The 23,450-nt window shown below is 39.3% G+C and overlaps 1 protein-coding gene across 3 annotated transcripts; it reads left to right on the top strand.

Moving 5' to 3' along the window:
* The first annotated feature begins 194 nt into the window (after positions 1-194).
* Positions 195-23,450, top strand: agpat3 (1-acylglycerol-3-phosphate O-acyltransferase 3). 3 transcript variants are annotated; one of them, XM_014414476.4, is made up of 10 exons: positions 195-430; positions 15,047-15,104; positions 15,281-15,511; positions 16,165-16,334; positions 16,442-16,603; positions 18,019-18,172; positions 18,267-18,369; positions 19,442-19,517; positions 20,334-20,532; positions 20,836-23,450. In XM_014414476.4, the coding sequence occupies exons 3-10, from the start codon at positions 15,334-15,336 to the stop codon at positions 20,925-20,927; spliced, it is 1,134 nt and encodes a 377-aa protein (XP_014269962.1). In that variant the 5' UTR covers positions 195-430; positions 15,047-15,104; positions 15,281-15,333; the 3' UTR covers positions 20,928-23,450. The 3 variants fall into 3 exon arrangements, with proteins under 3 accessions (XP_014269962.1, XP_076731300.1, XP_014269961.1); XM_076875185.1 differs by lacking the exon at positions 195-430 and adding an exon at positions 1,189-1,282; XM_014414475.4 differs by lacking the exon at positions 195-430 and adding an exon at positions 6,073-6,536.

Below are 23,450 nucleotides of genomic sequence, written 5' to 3'. Positions count from 1 at the left end.
CACTAGTCTGCTGCGCTGTATGGAGTAAACATATATTTGCAAATGGTAGCAAAAAATCAATAAAAACAGACATTATATGCCTTTATCTGCTCTTACCTGTAACCAAACTTGCAGCGGCGGCGGGAGTGCGCTGCAGTACGTCTGTGCATGTTTTTGTGTATTTTTGTGCATCTCTGTGAAAATGAATGAGGGGCTGGACCGGATGTAGGACAGGCCACCTTCAGATGGGTTTGGAGGAAATGTGGGGCTTTAACCGACAAACAATAGAGCTCCTGCAAATCCTATTGCCTCAAGTCATTTTTATTGCGTCTCTGGAAACCGACGGAGTAGGGCAACGTTTGTTGACAGGCTCATTTTACGCCCCCAGAAGGCCAGAAAGCGGCGAAAAAGTGTAACTAAACCCACCGAGTCCCCAGCGAATAATCTTCAGGTAAGGCTGACACTGGCTGCTAACGAGAACTGGCTAACTAGCCTAAGATAATAACGGGTACCTATTAACAAAGGATGGGGGAAAAGTTGGCAGGGATTAGCAGCTAAAGAGTCAATCTAATAGACGCCATCCTGTCGCCAGAAAACATTTTTTAGCCTCGCTGTGTGGATGTTGCTTATATAGCATGCTAGCTTGTACCGTTAGCACCTGTCTTTCCTGTGCCGCTCGGCTCATTTAGTCGAACCAGTGTTCACACATTTACTATCTCTATTGGCAGTAGCTAAGACAGTTGGGGTGGCTTTTTCTTTAATGTCGTCTTCTTCTGAGGGAAGTGTGTGTGTGTGTGTGTGTGTGTGTGTGTGTGTGTGTGTGTGTGTGTGTGTGCCTGCAACTTTGACTTCACAGAGCAGCTAGCTTAACGGCCGCAGCCGAGCCATGTGTGACAAAAGATAAGCCGTGTCAGTGGTAGGATTGAAGGGACCTGCTGGCTAGTTGGTCTCTGAGAATCTATCAGCCCAGGCATGCCGCATTTGGTGCATACAGACATCTTAAGCATTTGCATTCAGATACAGTAGGTTGGGCTGCAACACTTTGACACTAAGGTATGATATGCTAGAGTTCATGGTAAACTATGACTGGGTTCATTTTTCGTAGTTAAATGTTGCTATATTGCACCCCCGCTCTGTCACGCTTTACGTCGTATGCGCCAGCTGGCTCAGAGTTGACCTGCGTACAGATCTCGTACGACTCTTGAGGTTACTAAAGTTCATTGAAGTCTGCGGCTGTTTTAACCCGTGCTAACTTTATTCTTGAGCCTCACTTTTAACCAGCTGGACGAGCAGTGCGTGACAGGCAAGTAACTCTCAGCATTTTTATACCAGAACGGGGATTTTTTTTTTTTTCCCTTTTTTAAAATAAACCAGTGTTGATAATGTGACTGCTTGGTGCAAGAGACAGCTTGGTCTCATACTACTAAGAGTAAAACCAGAAGGGCAAAAGGGAAGTCCGTTAATAAAACTTCACTTTTTTATATTAACCCTTTAGAGCCGATCGGAGCTGGAACGCTCTGTTATGCGTAACTATTTTTAAATCCCAGTAGCACTGCAACCACGTAAGCTAGCGCAAAAATTTTTTTTGCATATGAAACCGGAGGAGTTGTACTTACATCTGATGCCATCAGCGTGTCCTAGGTCACGGTTTCCTTCCACATAAAGCTTTGCAAAAACTGCATAAAAAGCGCTTGCAGGAACAAAAACATAATATTCCAGAAACACGCTTTACCGATCTGATCAGCTGTTCAAAACACTTCCTACGTTGGAATAGACGTCAGCGCGAACTTTTGCATTTCCGCCATTACCTGCCCGAAATGTAGTCTTTTTTGCGATCAGGGCCTCAGGGCCTATACTGCTCTTTTTAAAAGTTATCTTTGACTTTATGACTTTCTGTGTCGTTTCTGGGATTCTTAGGACTCATATTGCACTGCTGGAAATAGTTTATTTTGATGCATATGCTGCTTTTTTGCAAATTTGCAGTATAATATTTATTTTCATTTTTCCTGCAGTGTATAAAAATTGGTGTATTTCAAAAATAAAACTATGAAGACACTCAAAATAAATTTCCTGTGGTGGGAAACTATTTTGTGCAACTTTTTTGTATTTACAGTTTTGAGGGATAAGCCTCTTAAATTTCTCTAACTACAAATATATGAAAAAATCAAAAACGATTTTCAATTTTTTTGTAGTTTATTGCACTTTTTTGCAATTTATGTAATTACTATGCACTTAATGAATACATATTATTAAAATCTGGGCTATAATGGTTGTATTGATGTATAGCAACTTGAAATGCTCCCAAAAATGGCTCCACAGCATGTAAAAATATAATATAAGCTCTGGCGGACTTGGTTCTATGGTAGGTCTTAAAGGGTTAAATATTGAATGGTAAAGTGTGCACCCACTGCTTCACACTGCCATATAGGGCCACTTGTTGGTGTTTATGCATGCCTTTAATTGACCTTGAGAGGAGGATATGTGGACTGGATCACTGCTGCTATTCATTATTTAGTAATTTTACAAGATCAATGAATCCTGTATAAGTCTTGAGCTGCCATTTATGTTTTTAAAGAGCAATAGTGCTCCAGGTCTTTAAGTTTTTCTTTGGACATTGACTGCTCCCCCCCTCATTCTCAGTCCAGTCCTTGTACCTGATGATTTTCAGAGAAATGATATTTTTTGTTTTTGCTTTATAAGTCTCTTAACACTGACACAAATCATTTAGGAATGGGGGGAAAAAAAAGAGGAACCTAAGGCTGGAGAAGAACCAGTGTTGTTTATTCTACTAAGTTGTTTTGTATAACAATTTTAAATAGTATCTTTAGGCACTTTGTTACTAGAACAAGTTACACTTGTTTAGTTGATTCTACAAAAAATTTGTCAGCATGACCAATGATCCCAAACACGCTGACAATGCAGTAAAAGTGTATCTTCTACAAGCACTAGTGTCATGTTATAGAAATTTTAAAAGAATCACTAGTTCTGCACTAAAATGGCATGGATTTTCTTCCTTTTTAATGGAGGCAATGGTGCTTTTTGTTTAGATGGTGCAGGAGGTGAATGCCAGACTCGATTTGATTTCAGTGTGGGAAAAGGTGGATTTTAAAAAAGGGTAAAAACACTAGTTCCTAGGATTTAAGACAATGGTACAAAGAAAGAAAAGGGAGAAATTCATAAATCCTACCAAAGATAACGACAGTAAGTCAATAAAAGAAGGCTGGGGTAGCTAGGTAAAATATAGCTCTGCCCACTGCTACAGTCAATGCTCAAAAAAACGATATCTCCACATCAGAGTCGTTGGACATCAGATCGGACTTTGTGCTAGGGAGCTGGCAGGTTAATATCCAAAATGGCTGCATCCGGCACATTTACCTGTTAGGTGTATTCTCACTAAAGTTAAAAATAAAATCAGCCTTTTCATAGTTTAAACAGAGTGGGATGCTCAATAAAATAGTGCTACGCTTTTCCCTGCAGCACGCTGTGCAATAAATACTCAAAAAGACAACGGCGGCCGTTACAACTTATGTCTAAAAATATATAGTTTCATGCATCGGTTAAAACACTCGATTCCAGGTACACGACGCCCAGCTGGAAACACTTCACGCAAGTCGAGCTGCCCGAGATTCACAGAATTTACAGAAAATGTTAAATTTTTGTGATTTATATCGTTATCGGACGATAGATGTCTTATATCGGGATATGAGATTTTGGTCATATCGCACAGCCCTATACCTAAAGGCATCGTTGACGTATATATGCTATTAATAATTGAACCAGCTGTTGATCCAAAGTGCAGTGACTTGCTCATTTACAAGTTGTAACCTATTGATCTCCTTTATCTAGTAATCAAGCATAGTATTGTCCTATTGGACTTTGAGACATGTGTTAAGACTTTATCTAAGCAGTGTCATCGGGGTGAACAATGTCAAACTTTTGTAGCATTCATTACCTGCATTCAGATTCAGCCTGGTGCATTCATACTCAAACTGTCTAAGAATTTCACATAACTCTCCCTGCTCTTACTAGTTGACCCTCTTTTTGTTAACCTTTGTAGTCTTATACAGAACAGTGAGGGGAGTAGCAGTATAATATTCCCACCTTTAAATGGTCTTGTGTTGAAGGACCTAATGTTTAAATGATCCAAGGCTCTTTACATCAGCCAGCTTTTCACCTAACCTCAGTGATAAACCCATATGTAGAAGCTTTGCATAAAATGTTTGACTAGATTTCCATAATGCTTGCTGTGATTATTGTAATACTGACACATGCAAAGGTGAGATTGCTTTATTTTCATAGTTTTAAATGGTCCCAGATGGCTACACAGCCAATACACGTTAGTAGGATCATAGTTTTTTTTTTTTTTTTTTTTTTTTTTCCCCCCCCACACATAAACAAACCAGTATAAATATGCTAATATGATCATGAGCTCAACCGGCAGGTTCACATTTGGAGCCACATTTTTGGCAAATACAGCAGGTTGAGTTCACCTTTTAATCTTCCTTGCTGTATTATTATTATTATCATTATTCCAGCATATGCTCTTTCCTGTGCGTGCATGATCATAATTAAAGAAACTAAATGCACTTTAAGTGTTCTTTTACCTGCCAAGAATTACATTTGTCTCTTGTGTAGTAAGTGTTGTGGCTTTAAAACACACTCAGTAGTGCTGTGCAGGGATTTAGAGCTCTTCATGCTTTGAAATATGAATGACCTTCATTGTCCAGCTATCACCATGTATTTTTATCTCCGTTGGTATTTGGCTTTAACACCCGGTGGTAAGACCCTAGAACTGTACTGTAACGTCAACCTACTCGCTTTAGCTATCACTTGACAGTTTATTTATGCCTCTGTCTGCTAGTTTGTCCGGACCACATTAACTGTGTGCAAGTATCCGAAGCCTTTGGTAACTTGCCCGCTAGCCCTGTGTGCTATCTTTGTGTGGGTGAGTAATGGAGATCTGTAGTAAATCCTTTCCTTACCCAAGGTACTGTCAAGGAAAGAGGATGCTGGCATGGCATATAATATCTCTATATTCAGGTTAGAGTTGCATATGAAATTAATGGGCAACCAGCTTTGACAGGTGGACAGACTTGCCATTGTGTAGACAGAATTGACTAAATGTTTTATTTTATATGAATGCAGTTTACAGAGGTGTTTCATGCTAAGTCTCAGAAAGAAGGATTGTCCATGATATCATTATTTTCACATGACTTGTGATCAACAGGTTTTTAGCTACTAAGCATGTCGCGATGTTAACTGCATCCATCTTTGAAAACTGTCTGTTGTCACTACCAACTTGTTACTGTTAACCGATTCAATAGCCTGAGATTGGTTGTTACAGCAATAAGTTATTGCTGATGTTTCACTGTTTGAAACAACATAAGCAATAGGTGATTATGTGCATTTGTTTGGGGGGGGGACCTGTATCCCCAAGGCATGGCAATAATCTGAACTCTGATTCAGGCTTTGTGGTCATTTGTTACAGATCCCATCAAAGAATTTTGTGCTTCCATCAAAGAATACCCACTAGGGCTGTAATAAATATACTTAACTAGTTGACTGGTTTTATTAAGTGGAATTTCAGTTAATCAAGATTAAATATATATTGATTTGTTTTAACAAAATTACCAAAAAAATACCAGAAAATTCATAGACGTCTGTTAAGTAAGGTAAATCAGACTCGTTGACAAATTGTGGTAACGCAAATAGCCATCCTCTGAAGGGTCCATCTTCAGCCAGTAAAAAACCAATAAGAAAACACGACTAGATATCACATGAAGAGATTTTTCAAGGATATTGCTGATCATTTCTTTGAACCCATCACTTTCATGATGCAAGATGTTAGTAACAAGCAGCTTATGGCAAGGTCAATCACAATACAGTAAATTATGATTGGTTACTTTAGCGTAACAATGCTATTCTCTTTACTTCACTATGGTTGGGCAGAGACTAGGCCTTCTCTTTGTTAATGTTAATTGAATGTGACATATCCAGGGTACCCATAGCCTGCTAATCAGCACTAATCTGATACACTGGATTAGAGGATGGGAATGCTTGTAAGACACTGCAAACAGTATGTGTGACTCCTTCCTTTCTGAAGTGAGCTGTCTGTCTTTCTAGACTTCCTTCTGATATTATTTAGCCAAATCTGATAACAATTCATTGAGGTGTTTACTTTATGCTGATTTAAATGAAGATTTATGCTTTTTAATAACTCTCGAGTTCATGGGCGAGTTCATTGGTCCCTGGTAAACTCGTGTGCTGATTAGGTAGTTCCTCCTACAGGTTCTTGGGATCTGACTGTGTTCTCGCTGTCATCATCATAATCTCTCTCTTCCCTTCTGTGGGATTATTATGGCGACAAAGCAGGGCAGCTTGTGACTATCCTCTGCTATCTGCAGGCCTTTTCTTTGTTTTGTTTTTAGTATATATTTTTTCTGGCTGTGAACTGGTGGAATACCAGAAGCCAAAATGCTGAACCAGAGTGCTGTCATGATCTTCACTGGGATCTGTGGGGCGATGGTGTTCATGGCAATGGCCTACTATGTCTACTGGTAAGTTGAATGTGAGACAAGCGTTGTGTCCTGTTTCCCCAGCATATTAAGACGTTAATATGCTGCAATGGTACAACTTAATATGCATCCTACCATTTTTAGGTATATTTTCATGACCGCCAAAAAGGTTTTGGCCTTCCACCAAATATTGAATATTGTTAGCAAATGTGGGGCTTTTTTTCCTTAAGCTTAAAATGTTTATCAGATAGCCAAAAAATAACAGGCAGTGCACAGACTTCTGTCAGGTCAGATTACTTGTGGTTACTTCACCCACCATAGGCAAATTTAGTGCCAGGAAAAACCCAGGTGTTTGCTAGAGACTAGTAGCTGTTGAAGTCCAGCCTAGGCATCATTCGGCTGTTCCCTGCTGTAAGTGGAGCGCAGACGTTTGAAAGCCAAAGTAAGTTTTTATAATTAAAATGCTTTGATAGAGGAGCAGTTCCTGCCAAGATGTGGTTGAACTTTTCCATAATTTAACTAGTGTCTCTAAATGTACATTTCTCATTTTAAAAACTTATAGCAAGCAGCTGGTATAGAAGTTATATTCAGGTAATGTAGAGCAGCAGCAGCTGTCCAGCCTTAAGCAGCTTTAACACAGTCAGCAGTACTAATCTTTCCTTCAGGTTGTGTGGGCTTACAGGTGGGCCCATTACCTTCAGGGAGCTGGACATCCACCAGCTGTTTTTCCTCTATTTTTCTGGATGTCTTGTATGACAGACCAACTTCAATTTCCAGAGTATTTCTATGTTAGTATGTTTGGTTTTTGCACAACAACGTTTTGTTTGACTTAAATCTATGTTGGTGTTTTAAGCTCAGTATTGTTGAGATTCTCATCCTATTGAGGGAAAGGGTGAATGTGAGCATTAACCCTTTAAGACCTACCATAGAACCAAGGCTGCCAGAGCTTGCTTTATATTTTTACATGCTGTAGTGCCATTTTTGGGAGCATTTCAAGTTGCTATACATCAATACAACTGTTATAGCCCAAATTTTAATATGTATGCATTAAGTCCATAGTAACTACATAAATTGCAAAAAAAAGTGCAATAAACTACAAAAAAATTGAAAATCGTTTTAGTTTTTTTTTTAGTTTTTTTTTTTTTTACATATATTTCTACTTGGAGAAATTTAAGAGGTTTATCCCTCAAAACTTTAATACAAAAAAGTTGCAAGAAATAGTTTACAACAACAAGAAATTTATTTTGAGTGTCTTCATAGTTTTATTTTTGAGATACACCAATTTTTATATACTACAGAAAAAACGAAAAACAATCCTATGATGCAAATTTGCAAAGAAAACAGCATGTGCATCAAAATAAACTATTTTAAGCAGTGCAGTTCGAGTTGTAAGCATCCCAGCAACTATTCAGAAAAGCATAAAGTCAAACATGACTTATAAAAACACCAGTATAGGCTTTTAAGGCCTACAAGTAAAAAACTACATTTTCCACGAAAATGACATCACTTCCGGTTTCGGGCAGGTAATGGCGGACATGCGATCATTCGCACTGACGTCTATTTCAATGTGGGAAGTGTTACGAACAGCTGATTGGATAAGCAAAGCGTGTTTCTGGAACATTATGTTTTTGTTCCTGCAAGCTCTTTTTATGCAATTTTTGCAAAGCTATATGTGGAAGGAAACCGTGACCTAGGACAAGCTGATGGCATAAGATGCAAGTACAACTCCTCCGGTTTCATATGCAAAAAAAAAAAAAAATTATTGCGCTAGCTCAGCGGTCCCCAACCTTTTTTGCGCCACGGACCGGTTTATGCCCGACAATATTTTCACAGACCGGCCTTTAAGGTATCGTGGATAAATACAACAAAATAAAACTAGTACCGGTAACCGAAAAAAGAAGACCCAGGAAAACAGAGTTAACCATAAAAACGATAACAAAATAAAAGGGTTTAAAGGGTTAAAGCAGTAGTCTTAACACTGAACTACTTACCTAAATAGCTGACATCGAACACTGATCCAATCAGGCACTTGGCCGGCTCACCTGACAGAATGAGTTGCCTTGCCATGGTTTTATTGCAGTACTAATACATTACAGTAGCCAACAGAAAAAAAGTCCAAATAGAGTGAACATATATGTTGTAGAGGACTCGAAGTCATCCTGTCTGTAATGCCTGATTTAGACTTCAGGCCTTTTATAGAACCTACGATGTAACCTATGTGGCTGATGTTAATTACCTTGTGGCGGTGTCTCGGCGTTTAACATCCAGTGCTAGCTGTGATAGATAGATAAATAAATAAATGTGACTTTCTCTTTCAAATGTATTTGTCTCAAATGTTTCCACTTCTTTATACATTGTTTCACATCCGTTCCACTACTTTTAGCAATCTCCCTCCAAGAATCATGCTGACCTTTGTGGTCTTATATTGATGCCATGATTATTATACTGTATATAGACATTTTCACCAATTAATGTAAATCTGCAGTGCAAAAATAGCTAGAAATGTACAGAATGAATTGTGGTTCCGCTCACAAAAGTGAGCTGTGTTGATCTAACTTGTAGTTACATTTCCAGTGAGGTGCACGTCATCTGTAGATTTCTCACTGAATACAGCCTTAGAAGACCAGGTTTCTTACCACAGAACACCGTATGATCATTGTGTTGTTTGAAAAATAAAGTTCACTGCACAAAGATGTTTGAAAAAAATGTAGAAACCATTTACTGTGTCAAGAGTACATGTCTTGTTTACTGGCATGTTTCAAGTCATCTCCTTAACATATTTGTAGAAGGTAAGTTAGATTTTTAGTGATGATCAAGGCTATACAAGTTTATAACATTTAATGCAGTTTAAAAAAGTCTCCCTTAAACCATCTTTGAACATTTAACTGGAACAAAATTAAAATAACACAATAGAAAAACACTTAGTGGCTACCAATGTTAAACCAATTAATTGGCTCCATAAAAATGTTAAATAAAAACTGCATGGAAGTGAATGTGTAAATTATACAGTTTCACATGTTTAGCTTTAAAAAGATCTGCTTATGAGAAAAATTTAGGGAGTAATAATAATGGATTGCATTTATATAGCGCTTTTCGGGACCCCTCAAAGCGCTTTACAATTCCACTATTCATTCACTCTCACATTCATACACTGGTGGAGGCGAGCTACAGTTGTAGCCACAGCTGCCCTGGGGCAGACTGACAAAAGCGAGGCTGCCATGTCGCGCCATCGGCCCCTCTGGCCAACACCAGTAGGCGGTAGGTGAAGTGTCTTGCCCAAGGACACAACGACCGAGACTGTCCGAGCCGGGGCTCAAACCGGCAACCTTCCGATTACAAGACGAACACCCAACTCTTGAGCCACGATTGCCCCATGAGTTTCCTTTTCTTTTTTTTCTTTTTTTTTTTTTTTTTGGCCAGTTAATTCTTAAATGTGCTGTGTGTCTTTTGATTGCTGGTGTGTAAAATTGAGTTTGTCCTGTGAATCATGGGCGCGAGTTGGAGTTGAGTGAAAGTTTGAGGTGACTCAGTTTGATTCCAGCGCTGCACGGGGAACATATGCTGTGTGTGGAGTAAAACTGGGACAAAGTTCATGATGTGTGTAGAAGTAACTCGCCTGAGCTAACATTCACACACACTCATAGTCGCTGCGGGTTGCCAACGCAAATTAAGGTTGGGGAACTTCTCCCATCGGCAGCTTGTGGCCAAACATTACACTCAGCTGCTATCAGTGTGCAGAGTTAAATCTTCCAAGAAAAGGTTAAGGCGTTTAGCTGTAAAAACATTAACAAAAGTCTCACTGATTTGGCTTGTAAACCTAGGTTTTTTGTTTTGTTTTGTTTTTTTTAACATGGACTCACTATTTTACATAAAAAAACACTATGCTTTCATTTGTTCAATTATAAAATTAGCAGTTAGAAGTTAAAACAGAGAAATAAAAATAATCGTATAAAAATCCTCTTTCGTGCTTCTAATTTGACTGACAGTCACAGGTAAGGTATAAACTTCAAGCTTGAATTGCAGTTTATCAGTAAGCCTATTATAGACTACTTGTGTAGTTGCTATTAATGCTTCGTGGCGACTTATTCTGGACTTCCTCATTAACCACAGTGTTTCTTAACCCATCTCAGCCATAAGACAAATATGCAGTATTTAACTTCACCCTCCCTATCATGCTGTATGCATGACCAAAGGTCACATCTGTAACATAATGCAGAGTTAGTGCATGCTTGGAAAAGTTTAGGGTGATTTCATGTCCAGAGATTTGTAAACACGTTTATGTTGATGGTCTGACGGGACTGAACCAAACTTCTGCAGGTGTGCATTTAAGATTTAATTTTCTTTACACCCAGACTGCTAAATTGATATATATGGTTGCAGTGTGTGAGATAGTGAGTACACCAGATAAGACTTGTTGCCTACACACTGTAATCTAGGTTTGTGTCCGCAATATGGTTGTATGAAAAACTGGTTGGATTGCTCTTCACTGTGATGGTCGTTGAAGAAGTCTGTTGCAGTCTTGGAAAAGGGCTAATGCAGTAGATTGGGTTACTTCATAATTTTGCCTCTTTTAGTACAGTTGTATAATTTGTTGTAATTGATAAAGTACTCAATTTAGAATATAGTTTGTTAGCCCTCTTAACTGATTCACACATTGTCTTCAGTCTACGTTATTTGTGAAGGATGGGTACTGGTTACTAGAGATGGACCGATCCCGATATTGCATATCGGTATCGGTCCTATACTGACGTAAATGACTGGATCAGATATCGGAGAGAAATTTAAAAAATGTAATCCGATCCATTAAATATCAAAGCACCTCACAAAACTTGCGACATGGCGTAACTCAGCTCTTAACCGTAGCACGTAGGAGCAGTGTGCTCACGTGATAGAGCGGCTGTGTGTATTTGGAGGCTCTCTACCAAACCAGCATATCATCTCCGAGGAAGTTATCCCAGAGAGAAGTAAAGCAAGTGTGTAAGTTCATCTCTGAATGTTTGTAAAGCATTCCCGCGTTAAGCTTAACAACCGATATATGGAGCGACTGCCTCTCTCTCCCTCCCTCTCCTGCTGCTACTTCAATCACGAAACTGATTAATGATCAGCTGATCGGCTTTTCTGTCGCGAGTCCGTCTGTCTTTGTTTTTGGCCCACTTTGCACCAGAAAGAGGAAACCAGCGGCTGAATAACAGCAGCACGTTTAAGCTTGATAATCTGTTGTTAGAATTTATTTAATATAACTTTCTACACCAGGATCTTTTTCTATGTAGCTGACGGCTGGTAACTGTGCAGGGGCGGATCTAGCAAAGTTTGTGTCTAGCTTTTAATAAATAATTATCTGAATCTTAAACCAAAGTTTTAATCTGATGTAAAATATATAGAAGTCCATTACTGTATATAGTAACTGTTAAGTCTAATATACCCTAGTAAGCTATAGTACTTTTTCCTTTGGGAAGACACCACCTGTGCAGTCTGCAAAGATGTTGAATCTATTTAATTATTCTCGAAAAATAATTTTTTTTCTGTGCATTTTTTTTTCACGCTGCATCAAATTAAAGTTGATTAAGTCGATTAAGCATCATGAGGTGGGGGGTGGTTCCCTATTTTATTTTATTTTTTTGCTGGGAAGTTGCAACCCTATTAGTTAGGTTGCTTAATATTTCTGCTAAATACTCTTTAAAATACCAGAATAGGAAGGATGGAGTAGGTTTAAGTTTATTAGATTGATCAGTATTGCTGAACTATGAAATATTTTGGGTGCAGTGTATTTTTTTACATACAGGTATAACAGAATAGCTTTAGTGTTGTTTATTTAAACTTGAGTATGAACTTATACAAAATGCAGCAAGATATAAAAAAAAAAAAAAACAGTTTTATTGATTAAAAAAACACTATCAGATTCATATCGGTATCGGCCGATATCCAAATTTATGATATCGGTATAGGGCATAAAGTGTTATCGTGCCATCTCTACTGGTTACACATGCTTTGTATATTTAATGGGAACAAGAAACAAGTCGTTTCGGATAACATGTTGAAGACTGTGGTTGAAGACTGTTGTCATTTGGACGCTCACCAAGCACACAGTGTTTTCTTGTCCCTTGTTCAGCATGCAGGCAGACAGTACACGGCTTCCCTTTTTGCTTGTTTTCTGACACAGTTATGTTAGTTTATGCAGTTGAAAACTCATGTGGATGTTGCTGGCACAAATAGTTATGTTTGTGAAAAACAACTTTAGTTTTGATAATGAGAAGAGTTTTACTTTTACTGCTGAATTAATTCTTTCAAGTTCACTACTTGATTCCTGATTAACTTCAGTTATACACTGAAATTATTTATTCAATTATTTTCCATTGTATCTTTAGAAAGTTTTTTTAGTTTTATTTGGTTCTATATGTTTACATTTAATTTAACTTGGCTTATATGAGGTAGCACTGGAGGTAGAGGATTGCAAGGTTGGTGGTTTGATCTCTGCTCCAGTCTGCATGCCAAATATCCTTGTGCAAGATACTAACCCTAAGTTGCTCTCAGAGTGTGACTGTGTGAATGTTAGAAAGCACAAAAGTGCTTGTGTGACTAGGTGAATGAGGCAAGTTGTGTAAAGCGCTTTAAGTGCTCAGAGTAGAAAAGCACTATGTAAGAGAACAACATCTGGTAGCACACAGATTAATGTATTTACATCTTCTGTGAATAATACTGAGTTCAATTCATTTTAATCAACTGGTTATGTGTATTCATAAAGACTTGCATACAGCAGCTCAGAGCTAACTATCGTGCCCTAACCTCAGGGCAATCAGATGTTCCCACTTCATCTACTGGAGGAAAATGGAGAAGCTACAAGAAAATTACAAGCCCAGACAGGACTCAGTAACCCGGGTCTCTGTGTGGGCTTCTGGCTCGTAAACTTAAATTATGTTCAAGGTTGATGATGTCTTCAAAATGCTGACTACTTTATCATTTTTATTTGATTCACCATAGAAGAAGAGATTTGAAACTGTCAGTTCAGTTTTATTTGTTTAAAACATTTTTTAAGATGTTCTCTGTTGAAATATTTGTTTTGCATTTAAGGTTCCTGTCTAAAACTTTGAAATTTGAGGGCTATGCAGCTTTGTACTCCTGTGACTATTGCTGAAAATTCATCCATGATGATGATGATATCAGCTCATCTTTGACATCAATTATGTATGAATAGTGACACGTTACTTTGCAAGACTTGTCCTAAAGTGGTTCACATGCATATTGGCTAGGGCTGCCACGATTAGTCGACTAGTCACGATTATGTCGACTATTAAAATCGTCGACGACTAATTTAATAGTCGACGCATCGTTTGAAGCTTTGTAAGATCACAAAGGACGCAGGAATGAGTAGTAGGATTTAAGAGTGTAATAACGGACTGAAACAGAAGATGGCAGCACTGCATGTACAAGGATGCCAGCTGCCGTTAAACCCCGAAGAAGAAGAAGCTGTGTCCCAGAATTCATAGCGCAGCTGTCAACAATGGCGGCAGCTAGTTAGTTTTAACTTTACTCTTATTATTCTTTCTGGGTCACAAAATAAACGTTTAACATATTTTCAGGCGAGAATGTAGCTGTGTAAACCTCAAATATCTGCTCAGTTTATCAAGACACCACATATTTTCAAAAGCGCTCCGATGTTTTCGGAGACGTCTGTTACCCACTAGCTCGTTAGCTAGGCGGGGGCAAGGCTAACTAGAGCCGTGAGAACACCGGACTCCCGGCAAATCGTTTTCAAACCCACCGCCGTCTTTCGCTAGTCAGGTTAAACATGATATATAAGTCACTTAGATAACTTAAAAATGTTATTGTTTGGCTTTCTTTAGTATTTTATTTGTTCCTGAGTAAATCGGTTTGGCTGAGATTAAAGTTATAGTTTTTTGCACAGCTAAAACTGTCAAGCAGACAGCTGATTATCAGAAGTGTGAGACGCTGGAGAATATACTCTGGTGTCCTGTTATATTTTAGAAAGCAAGGAGTTTATTAAACTTCACCGAAACAATCTGCAAATTTCATTAAAAATTAACTACCATCTTGTCTTTATTTTTAGTTAGCACAAACACTTCAAGCTGTAAGCTAATGATAGTTATATAAGACCAGATGCTGCTGGTGCAATAAGCTGTACGCTGTACGTCCAATGGATGATGATCTGATTAGTCGACTAATCGCAAAAATAATCGGTGACTAGTCGACTATCAAAATAATCGTTTGTGGCAGCCCTAATATTGGCATACTGTGCAAGCTCTGAGATACATACATCCACGTAGATGCAATTTTTGAAGCTACATTCAGTGTCGAAACTTGTCTGTAAATACCCGGGTTGGTCAGCCAGGTTTCATAGCCTTCCCCTTTTGATTCGCCTTTCACCCACACTGAAGAACAATATCTGTCTCTGGCCTCCTTATGTTATTAGCTAAAATAATTCATCCTGTTTGAAACGGGCATTATACATTTATTAAATTCTGCTGTAATGGCTCTGCAGTCTAGTCCGACTCCCATCACTGTTGCCTGAGCCTATCCTCTGCTGTTGTTCACAGGTCTGTGGTGCTGGCAGAAGGGCCGTGTAAACGGGGCTTGTAAAAGGACTCCACCGTGGTAAGAGTCACTGTTGCCCTTTTGAACATCTTAAAGCATGTTTGCCTGAGGATCACCTGACACAAACACCTGATAACCTTGTGTTTACACTGATCTGTTCCTTATTTAGTACCCTGCATGTCTTTTTTTCCTTTTGCACTCACTGTGCTCACCTTCTTTTTCTGCTCCCTCCTCAGGTTGGTCGTAGTGTATAGAGAGGAGCCCACTCAGCCCTCCAGGCTCCTCAGCCATGGCTCTGCTGGCCTACCTGAAGAGCCTGTTCATCTTGCAGTTGCTGATGGGCTTTGTGTTTGTGGTGAGCGGCCTCATTATAAACTTCATTCAGCTGTGCACCTGCATCCTCTGGCCGATCAACAGGCAGCTCTATCGCAGAATCAACTGCCGGCTCTCCTACTCCCTCTGGAGCCGTGAGTATAGATGATTCTCATGTGTTGCTGCAGGTTTATGTAGAAATGCTAATTGTCTTTTAAATATGTAAACAAGAAAAGGTGTCAAGTGTCGATTCTGAAATTCACAGATTGCAAATAATTACAAATCTGGCAATGGTGTCACATACAATGAGCTGTGTTTGGGCCATCTGTTGGATATTATGCTGTCTACATAGAAAGGGTTTCAGCTGCATTTTCCACTTGAATGTTTGAAACACTTTCTGTGTAGAAGGGCTTTATATTCAGTCTCCTTTTAGCTAAATTAAATGAGTCCTAAGCAGCTACAGCCTCCACAATTTTCACCAGTTACTCATTAAAATTGTCTGTCAGCTGCTTTCTAGAGTCAGCTTTTTGCTGTTAATGACTTCAGCTGCTTTTATTAACCCTATGACAGACATTAAATGTGCTCCAGAGTAATTATCTAAAATTACACGAATCCTAAACGCACAAAGATTTGCTGATAATTCTCTGCAGTGTTGGTAGACTGTTTTGAGGGATTAATATAAATATAATGTAACACAAATATACTTCCATTTAGTACATTGTGTATGGTTTACACTGAAAATGCTCCAAGTGATGAATTTTCTCCTCTAACTTTCTAATGTTCCTGCTGCGTCATCGTCACTGTGCAGAGCTGGTGATGCTGCTGGAGTGGTGGTCGGGCACAGAATGCACCCTATACACCGATCAGGCTACGGTGGACAAGTTTGGCAAGGAGCATGTCATCATCATCCTCAACCACAACTTTGAGATTGACTTTCTGTGTGGATGGACCATGTGTGAAAGATATGGCGTTTTAGGGGTCAGTTGAGCACCACACTTTAAATGATTAACATTTATCAACAGTATTTGCTTTTTTCTTAAGAGTGAAGTCAGAGTTGTATAAAAATGTCTTTCCTCTTTCTTTAGAGTTCAAAAGTGCTAGCCAAACATGAGCTCCTGAAGGTCCCTCTAATTGGCTGGACGTGGTACTTTCTAGAAATTGTTTTCTGCAAAAGAAAGTGGGAAGAGGACCGAAACACTGTCTTCAAAGGCCTAGACAGGCTCAAAGACTATCCTGAATATATGTGGGTAGGTACAGTCACAGTTTGTCTGTCGCCTGGACTGTGGTTTAGGTGTAAAAGTTCATCTTACAGACAACTACTTGTGTCTCAATTGCAACCCAGTTGCTCAATCAAGATTGTGAAATATCCTCTTCAAGATACATAAGTGTTGTGATTCTAACAGTTCAGACAAGGTTGTAAATTCTTTTAAGTTAAACCAGTCGTTGCATCAACTGTCACCTGCAAATTGAGTAATCACTGCACAGCCAAACTAAGATAAGATGGAACATACATAACAAAACATTTCTAGACTTTTAAAGGGAATGATCTATAATCTATCTGATGCTGTAGTTTCTGCCCTTTGCCCCAGTTTCTCTTCCTACTGAATTTATCTTGGCAGTGATACACGAATAGTTCTGAGTACAGCAGCGTTATTTGAAGGGCCTCAACATGAGTTTGTATGTTTGTTTGTTTTCTGTCAGACATCATGAACACAAGTATCCACTGTGCGTAAACAGACTGAATAGACATTCATTATGCTTCAGACCACAAATGCCTCTTTTGTCTTTAAAATAAATAAATAAAACGTACATTTTCTCTACATCCATCACGTTTTACCTGGTGACAGCTTAGGCCTAGAGTAAAAAGCAGGATTTGGGTTTAGCAAGGAATTCCACGTTGGGTTTTTTTTTTTTGTTGGTTTTTTTTCGTATTTCCATGGTTTGGGTGGTTTTGGTAAATGCAGAAGGTCCTGCTTGTGCAGAGCCACTCTGTGGCTTCCCTAACGACCACAAATTAGCAATACAGTTGAGGAAACAAATGCCTTCCTTGTTTCATCTTCAAATTACTTTTGTTGTTCGATATGGCTTTGTATAGCTACATAATACTTGGTGATGTGAAATAAGATTTGCAAATCAGCCAATAAGTATTAATTATCTTTGTTTTTTTACCTGGCTCTTCACACCGTTTAACACTGTCAGGGTTGTAGCTGAAAGAAAATTGTCTTACACAATATAGTAATTCCAGTCAGATCTGCGCCTGCCTTCATTAAGGAGGAATGCTATTGACAAGTCTATAAACTTGTAAAGATCTAATGTTTTCAACTGCATCTACTGTAATACTGGCTGCAGTAACATAGCTGCACCTTGCTGTTAGCTATGATGATTATCTTGTGCCAAAAACTGCACGTTTTTAATGGACAGATTCAGAAAACCCAGACTGACACAACAAGTTGATGGCACAAACGGGTATCCTGAGTTGACTGTATTTTAGCGTACTGTTAAATTGAGTTGACCTTGATTTGTACTCCAGCTAACAGAAGTAGGGTAGTGGATGGGTCAGGATAAGAGGTCACCTTAAGCTGGAGATTTTTTTTTTTTTAAATTTTGGTGTGTGTGTGTGTGTGTGTGTGTTAACACAACTCTTCCTCCTTTCTCTCTGCAGTTTCTGCTGTACTGCGAGGGCACCCGCTTTACAGAGAAAAAGCACCAAATCAGTATGCAGGTTGCAGAGAGTAAAGGCCTGCCCATACTCAAATATCACCTATTACCCCGAACCAAAGGATTCACCACCACACTGCAGTGTCTTAAGGGCACAGGTGGCATTCACGCGCAAGTCACACAAAAACTATGTTCAGAGCATTTCTTTTATTTTGTATTTTGCTTACAGCCTGCTCTTCTTTCTCTCAACAGTAACTGCTGTGTATGATGTGACTCTGAATTTCAAAGACAACCAGACTCCCACCCTCCTGGGCATTGTCAATGGCAAGAAGTACAAAGCTGATATGTCTGTAAGGTAAGCACCGCTGATGCCCGCTCTCTACTTTTGAACAATCACTTTTTGTAATATGGCACTGCACGCTCAGCTGTTTCTTCAAGTAAACTAGAATAAATGAGTTTTAAGCATTTTGGCCTCCTCCCAACTGCATTTTGTCCTGTAATAATCAAAGAGGCACTGAGACTGGCTAGACTCCAGGACATTAGCTTTAATGGCCAGGGTGCTCCCCTGAGCTCGGAGCTTGTTATAGACAGACAGATTGGAGCACTAGTGTGATTTTACTTAAATAAAGCTGAAAGCAGGAGGGTGGTGGACACTTTGTTTTTAGTTTCAAGGTCAGGTTGACTGAAGACGGGTAAAAATACTGTTTTAGTGACCTGAAATCACTTAGTATGATAATGTTCATGTATCAGAGGGAATTGTGTTTGGGAAGAGGGAGGCACCTGGTGGCAAGAAGCTGCTACTACAGACCAAATGTCTTTGAGTTTTTTTCTCTCTTTCGTGTGTGTGTGCGTGCGTGCGTGCGCGCAAACTGCTCAGCAGATATGTTTACATTTTTGAATTAACCTGATGGGGTTGTTTAAAAAGTGCCTGAGTGCTGTTTATGTGAATTTATCTCGACAGTGATTATTTTGGTGTGGCTGGCTATGATTGTGGTTTGCTTTTTGTTGTGCTGAATGTGTAGTGGCCTTCAGACACACATTAGCTGCCTGTCATTCCATCAACCAGAATCACGAGCAAAATAATTAACAGGTGGAAAAGGAACAAAACTGGAAAACAAACACATTTTTTGTGCCATTAATAATCTAATGCATCTTTCCAATGAAACCTGATGGACTATAAAGGTCACAGCAATCTACATATTTTTATCTCCTGCTTCTCTATTTCAGTTCAATTTAATACTTTTTGCTTTGTCCATTCCTCCGCAAAATGCTGCGTAAATTAGCAAGGTCTTTTTGAAGTGGTCAACTCTAGCTGCAGGATATCGTCTCATTCATAACTTTATTCATTATTTGCCTGTTTCCAAATATTGAGACACTGAAGGTAAACTGTATCTGCTTCCAATGGTTATTTGCTGTTTTACATCCAGGCGGTTTTCTGTGGAGGATATACCAGACGATGAGCAGGAGTGTGCCAACTGGCTACACAAGCTGTACCAGGAGAAGGTAATCTCACATTAAAGACTCCTAAAATGCCAGATCACTGTTAATTTGGGTTAACAGCTTTGTTGTTTGGGGGATATGGGGGAAGGGGGGGGGTTAGTACCCAGTGTCATGGAAATTTTCCTTCCACTTCCCATTGTTGCTGAAAGAATTCACTGACAAGTTTTTTGTTTTTGTTTTTTGTTTTTTTCTCTAATTTGATATCAAGCCCAATCTATTTTCCCTCCCAAACATTACCAACTCTTGAACTTGTTAACGTCATTAAGCTACAGGAGGTACACTCAGACACCATAACCTGTGGATACTGAGCAGGTGACAAATTAAAGGATAAACTAAAGTATCTTAATTAGGTGTTGGGTCATGAGAACTCATCTCAGACTAAAGTGTGGTAAATTCCTTCCTTCCAAGAGACGTTACCTCAGTAGGTGTTTTGAAGATCGTGGTGGAAAACTGCTCTATTACTTTGTATGTCAAAAACACAGTTTGTGACTCTGAAGGCCACATAACTGAAGCCATGTTTACACTCAACACCATTCATTATCCCATAATTTTGCCTGTTGATAGTATTGCTATCCTGAAAAAGACGTTTCTTATGCAGGATGTGAAAATAAAGGTGGTGACGACCCTTAGAACTATGTACCATATCAACACACTGCCCCCCACAGCATGACTAGGGTCAATTTGTTTTTTTTATTTTCTCCTAGAATTCATATCCTGATCTTTATTTTATTTTTAATCAGATGTCAAATTTATCAGCAAATCCTGTCGTTTCAAATCAAATTAAGCACAAAGGTAACCACTATCTTTCCCAACTCCCAGGATGCTTTACAGGAAATGTACAATAAGGAAGGCAAGTTCCCGGGACCCACAATTATCCCACCGCGCAGGCTGTGGACGCTGCTCAACTTCCTGTTTTGGGCAACACTGCTGCTTTCACCACTCATCAATTTTGCCTGCGGAGTGGTCGTCAGTGGCTCCCCTCTCCTCATTATTGGCTTTATACTCTTCCTCATCGTAGGTAGGTCAAACCTTACCTTTTAGACAGTTTGGTGCTCATGTCCTGTTAGTGTTTTGCACTTTTCAAGGTTCTTTTTTGGCACTAATTGTACTTGCAAAAAGAGTAAAGTCTGAGTTCTTTAGCTCCTGTGGTTTTGGGTATTTGACTGTTTTGAAGTTGGTCAGTCATGGATGTATAATTCAACCAGTCACCTGCCCAGAATGAAAACTGATGTAGCTTGTTTCATTTAAAGCTCGTGAGGTTTTTTCCTGACCTGTTGTGTCCCCCCCCCCCCCCCCCCCTTCTCCTTTGTTCTCTCTGCAGCCTCTATAGCGATCCGCCGCCTCATAGGGGTCACTGAGGTGAAGAAAACAGGTTCCAGTTACGGCAACCAAGAGGCCAAGAAACAAAACTAAAGTGTCACTCCCTCCTGTGAATGGCCGTTTCTGTTGGCCACCCTGCGGTGTCTCACCCCATCCCAACTCCATTCTCCTCCTACTGTCGAGTCAGTTGGTAGGCTGGGGAGGAGTCCCAGCTGTGAAAACATTATAGAAGCCAGACCTAACATTTCTAGTGGCACTAGAGTGAGGGAGTATAGAGGGTCTGGGGTCCAAGTTCTCTGGTGTATCACAGATTATAACGAGGGGGAGATGCAGCACTGTATTCTCCTGCATCTTTCTAAATCCAGTTAGCCACCACCTCCCCCTCAATCCAGATCCCATTAAATCTCAGTAACACCCAACATTAAGCTTCTAACATGTCTGAGCTCACATGAACTACCACTTCCTACCTCGTTTCCCTGTCACAGTCATCAGCCAATGGGTAGTGGGTGACACGCTGTTTCTTTTTTGTCCACAGAACACGAGTCGATACATATTTCTAATCTCTAACCTCCATCCCAGCGGAGGCGCATTTCCACAACAGCAGTGTGTAACATACAGGACGTCTCCCTCCCTTTTCTCACTGAGTGGGACTTGTAATGGGAATCGGTGCCTTGAGGCCCAGCCTGGTTTTCCTTAACAGGGTCAACTTCACCCAAAATCATGCAGAATTGACCAGTTTTAGCTGTATATAGCCAGCCACATACTTAAGGTTCTTATATGCCTTTGAGCACAACTATACCAGTACAGTGAAGGTGAAAAAGTTTTTTTCCCCCCTCTTGTAATTTGTAATTATTTTGACACAAACAATGCGATACAGTTCACCTTGATTGTACTGGGATAGCAACAGACGTGCGTGGGCGGAGAATCAAAATTCCACATCATTTTTAGTGGTGTACATGTGGTAAAATCACTGTTCCATCTTACTGCTGTGATTATGATGGTCTGACCCCTTTTACATCCTGGTTTGGAAAGGCTGGTGTCAAACTTACATCAAGGGCTCTGAATGTGAAAACCGTCCTTATCAAGGATACCTACCATCTGTTACAGGTCTCATTTGTACCCCTCAGAACCCAAACCCACAGACACTTTTCAGTTTTTGTTTTCTGTCTTTTTACATTTACTAGCTTGCATACATGTTCTCATTCATTTTCAATTGACCTCCTAAATGTGATGTTAATTGAACCAAACACTGGCAAGGTTCAACATGCCACCCACGCCGATTACCAGTCATGACTCACCTGTCAGTGGAGCCAGAATCCAGGAAAAGGTCACCAACATGTAGCCACACATCTGAAAGCATATTGATTTGCTCTCCTGATATTTAGACTGTAGTATTGATATTTTAACCTTTGCCTTAAGTCAGGCTTGCTCAGGCAAGGGATTGCTTATCCGCCACCCCTTTAAAACAAGCACCAACATCTCACTTGCGTCTCCACCCTCTCTCCCTCCCTCCATTACAGTGATGCATGGTGGAGCAGCATGCATTTGTTTGGTTTGATCCCCCAAACTGAGTAAACAACTTACAGTCCAGTTTTCATTTTTTTTGTTTGTTTGGTTTTTTTTTAAAGGCATCCTGTGTACATCAGTTAAAGACAGCTGCTTAAGCACATACAGTTCTGGATTTTAGCATCCCAAACATGACTGCTTGTAGTTATATCTCAGATTATCTTTTGGCTGCTACAGTACAATACAGTTTTTGAGCCATGTTTCGAGGTCCAACATAAAAGCTAATGGTAGAAAAAGATGGGGAGGGGGTATTTTTATGTTGTGTGCTCTCCTTACCTTCCCGTGCCACATGTAGTGTTTATCCTACTTTTTTTTTTTTTTTTTTTTTTTTTTTTTTTTTTATATAATCATAATGTCTCAGCAGCTAAATGTCCTATACCTCCCTTTTTCTTTAGTTAACTACAGATTTCATGCAAGCCTTAATTAGTGCTGCTTATGTTTTTGTGTGAAAACATAGACGCTAACCGCTGTGGTAGTGAAGGACTGAAAGTTTTTGTTTAAGTACATAAACATATGTACTAGTAGAGCTGGGAGGTTGGCATGGATGTAATCAGCTCTTGTGAGGAAACCTGTTTTTAATTAATCCACATTTGTACACAGAGATACTTTGAGATTACTTTAAATATTTGTAAAAGCTTTAGGATCCTCACTTGTCTCTTCTATTTTCCATCAAATCAAAACCAACAACCGGATAGAAATTCAGCCCATCAAATCCTCTTATTTAGTATGAATCAGTTTCTTAAATTTGAAGTGCAAACCAGTATTTGCAAAAACGTTTAACACTGGATGCTTTTTTTTTTTTTTATTATTCAGTAAAGAAATATTACAAATGTCTTTTCTTCCCTCCCCATTTTCTTAATTCCTAAATGCGATCAAATGTGACGTTAAAATTTACAACACTAGATTAGCTGCACGATTTTCTGAAATCTCAAAGATAATCCAGTTAGTGGAACCTCTCGCCTCAGCTTTTGTTTTGTTTTCTACAGCTGTTTTTATGTTTTCTTCAATTTTAAACACTTGAGAATATTAAAGAATTTGATCACAAAGCAA

Source organism: Maylandia zebra, linkage group LG16 (assembly GCF_041146795.1).
Source record: "Maylandia zebra isolate NMK-2024a linkage group LG16, Mzebra_GT3a, whole genome shotgun sequence".
NCBI lineage: Eukaryota > Metazoa > Chordata > Actinopteri > Cichliformes > Cichlidae > Maylandia > Maylandia zebra.
The sequence above is the reverse complement of the archived record's forward strand: the minus strand, read 5'-3'. Positions and strand labels throughout refer to the sequence as shown.

Bases quoted from the DNA above. Each gene is read 5' to 3' on its own strand.
- agpat3 (XM_014414476.4), top strand. From the start codon at position 15,334: ATGGCTCTGCTGGCCTACCTGAAGAGCCTGTTCATCTTGCAGTTGCTG. The intron at 15,512-16,164 runs GTGAGTATAGAT...GTCACTGTGCAG, and splicing joins CTCCTACTCCCTCTGGAGCC to AGCTGGTGATGCTGCTGGAG. The intron at 19,518-20,333 runs GTAATCTCACAT...CCCAACTCCCAG, and splicing joins ACAAGCTGTACCAGGAGAAG to GATGCTTTACAGGAAATGTA.